The sequence below is a fragment of the Carassius auratus genome, unplaced genomic scaffold (assembly GCF_003368295.1).
Source record: "Carassius auratus strain Wakin unplaced genomic scaffold, ASM336829v1 scaf_tig00011381, whole genome shotgun sequence".
Lineage (NCBI taxonomy): Eukaryota > Metazoa > Chordata > Actinopteri > Cypriniformes > Cyprinidae > Carassius > Carassius auratus.
The window spans coordinates 81,918-84,684 of record NW_020524198.1 but is presented as its reverse complement, the minus strand read 5'-3'; the positions used below and the strand labels follow the sequence as shown (position 1 = coordinate 84,684).

Below are 2,767 nucleotides of genomic sequence, written 5' to 3'. Positions count from 1 at the left end.
TATTTAAAAGATTTGTAACACCATGTGAAACACTATGGGGCTGCCAATTATGATAGCAAGCAATGTACAATGTACAACCCCCCCCCCACCCCCCTTAACCCACACACACTTACTAATCAGTCTGGTGAATATCTTAAAATAAATTAACTTAATAAATTATTGCATCTTTTAACATTCTGGATGGTTGGATGCTTGGTTTATTGTTTGCTCATTTTTGTTTGTACATGTTTTGTTACCAAAATTATATCTTTATCGGCCAAGCCTAGTATACACACAATCAAATAATAAATGTTGGCTTCAAAGATATTCTAAAAATGATAATATTTTAAATAATTATATAAGCATAAAGTTGAGTAAAATATATATAATTAAATTATTTATAAACCTTTCACAAGACATGGTACTCAGTTGGGAATGAATAAATTACACAAGTACAAATTATTTGCAATATAGTGAAGGCGATCATCAACAAGCATTACTAGACAAATAGATATAAACATACAGACACAGTTAGCTATTATTCAAGTAGGTGGCGATATGCTACAAAGGTAATAAATCCAACAAAAACCGGAGAAGAAAATGAAGAAGAACATTGCGACGTCACCGATTCTGACCAATAAGGAAACACAAACACGTCTGAGCTCCGCCTCCTTTGTTATTCAACATGGCAGTGTCTCGATTACCAACAGCAGCTCTCAGTCTCAAACAGGTAAAAAATACAATTAATAAATGAAATAAAATCCCTTGTCACAGCGCCTTTAACCACGAGTGAAATCTCTGAACGGCTGTGAAGATCACGAGGAGTTTCAAACAAATCTGTTCCAAAACAGAAGCAGGGCTTTAAAAGCTTGACGCGGTTGATCAAGACTTTTGTCTGTTGTGTTAAAACACTGACCAACAGCCGAGAACACGCCGTGTGTAGATATTGTGTTCATGTGATGTTGTGCTCAGTTTCTGCAGAGACAGAAGGTCCTGGGGGTTTACAGAGACCTGCTCCGATCCATCCGGAAAATACCGACCGAGTCTGACCGCAGATACCTGAGAGACTGGGCCAGAGAAGAGTTCAAGAGGAACAAGACTGAAACAGACCAGGTGGCTCTTCTTCAGCCATTTAGAAATGTAGCATTAAATCACTTGCTCACTGCAGTGAATGTGTGCTGCCAGAAGGAGAGTCTAAACAGCTGGTAAACAGATCACACTTTCCACTTGAAGCCTTTTTGTGGAGAATGGACTCTGATTTGAACATCTTGATGTATTTGTTTCATATGAACATGGAGCTTTTGGCTTCACACGATGTTAACTGATGGACTGGAGTGGTGTGGATTATTGTGATGTTTTTATCAGCTGTTTGGACTCATTCTGATGGCACCCATGCACTGCCAAAGGTCCACTGGTGAATTAAAACATTTTGGATGGCATGAGGATGAGTACATTTTCAGAAAATGTCAATTATTTTATTTTGGTGGACTATTCCTTTAACTGCTTAATTAGACAGACCCTCCTCCCAAAAGATTGCAATAGACAGTAGACCTTTTTTTTTTAGAGGCGAGTGAGTCTCTGAGCTGTTGGTTTCTTGTAGATGATCTTACTCTGTCACAGTATGCAGCTTTATTAGGCAGTGAATCACTTTTTCTCTGCTCCTGAATCATGAATGATGATAATTTGCTTCGTCACAGTGAATGTCTGTCAGTGCGAGTTCTCCTTACAGTGTACGTTTACATGCATTATAAATGTTGTATGGTTTTCCTCCTCAGGATGTGATCCGCATGATGCTCACTCAAGCGCACAATCATCTGGAGGATTTGAGAAGATCTCTGGCGCTGGCTGGATGCTAGAACCAGGCAGAAATAACAATTCTGTCATCAGTCACCCATCCTCATGTCATTTCAGACACTAAACTTTCATTCATTCAACTTCAAGTGAAGATGTTTTATAATAATCTTCTTTTGGCTCTCCATTACAAGTCCTAACCAAAATGACCTCTAAATGAATCAAGTGTTTCAATCCAAGTCTTCTGAAGAGACCACTTTATATGATGAACAGATTTAATTTTGGCTTTCGTTTGCAAGTAAACCTTGATCAACTCGCATACATACAGGGCTTAAAATATGGTAAACAAACAAAAACTAATGTCCCTTTTTTATATTAGAACAAATCTCACTGGTTGAAGATGTGTATGTGTTGATCAATGTTTATTTGTGAATAAAAGCCTAAACTAAATATTTTAAAATCTGAATATAAAGGCATTGTGTCTCTGGAAAACGGTGTCTTGTCTGTATTAATGTGGCAGTGTTATGGGAGATTGGATTTTAAATTGAGGGACAGAAATCCACTGGTTTCATTAAAATGTCTTCATTTGTGTTTTTGAAGATGAACTAAAGTCTTCTGGGCTTGGAATGACATGAGACATAAAAAAATACTCTGTAATGTGAAAGTAAATCTGACATTTTAATGTGTATATATATTTATAATGCACGACTGCTCATTCTTTTACTTTGCCAAATATTAATAAAAGCCAAATATATTCACTTATCAGAGTTATAATGACTATTTAGCTGAAATACCACATATCAGAATAAAAGCACCTGCGGCTCTGACATAAAGACATATCATAAGTGCATAAATATGTAATATTATCAAACTATAATAATGAAACCGCTTATACATTAAACAATATAGATGTCACTGTTGTGTGAAGTGCATAAAGAGGAAAACTGGCCTTTATCACTGATCAAATAACAATAACTCATTTTCACGAGACAACGGA

At 36.5% G+C, this 2,767-nt stretch overlaps 1 protein-coding gene across 1 annotated transcript; it reads left to right on the top strand.

Annotated features, from left to right (window-relative positions):
* Positions 1 to 599: 599 nt before the first annotated feature.
* On the top strand, positions 600 to 2,528 carry lyrm2 (LYR motif containing 2). Its single transcript, XM_026246008.1, has 3 exons — positions 600 to 709; positions 952 to 1,092; positions 1,755 to 2,528. Exons 1-3 carry the CDS (start codon positions 665 to 667, stop codon positions 1,833 to 1,835), a joined length of 267 nt encoding a protein of 88 aa, XP_026101793.1. The 5' UTR covers positions 600 to 664; the 3' UTR covers positions 1,836 to 2,528.
* Positions 2,529 to 2,767: the final 239 nt, after the last annotated feature.

What these genes read in the sequence shown, in the direction of transcription:
- lyrm2 (XM_026246008.1), top strand. Translation starts at nt 665, where the DNA reads ATGGCAGTGTCTCGATTACCAACAGCAGCTCTCAGTCTCAAACAG. An exon ending in CAGCTCTCAGTCTCAAACAG is followed by an intron (nt 710 to 951) that starts GTAAAAAATACA and finishes TGTTGTGCTCAG; the next exon opens with TTTCTGCAGAGACAGAAGGT. An exon ending in ACAAGACTGAAACAGACCAG is followed by an intron (nt 1,093 to 1,754) that starts GTGGCTCTTCTT and finishes TTTCCTCCTCAG; the next exon opens with GATGTGATCCGCATGATGCT.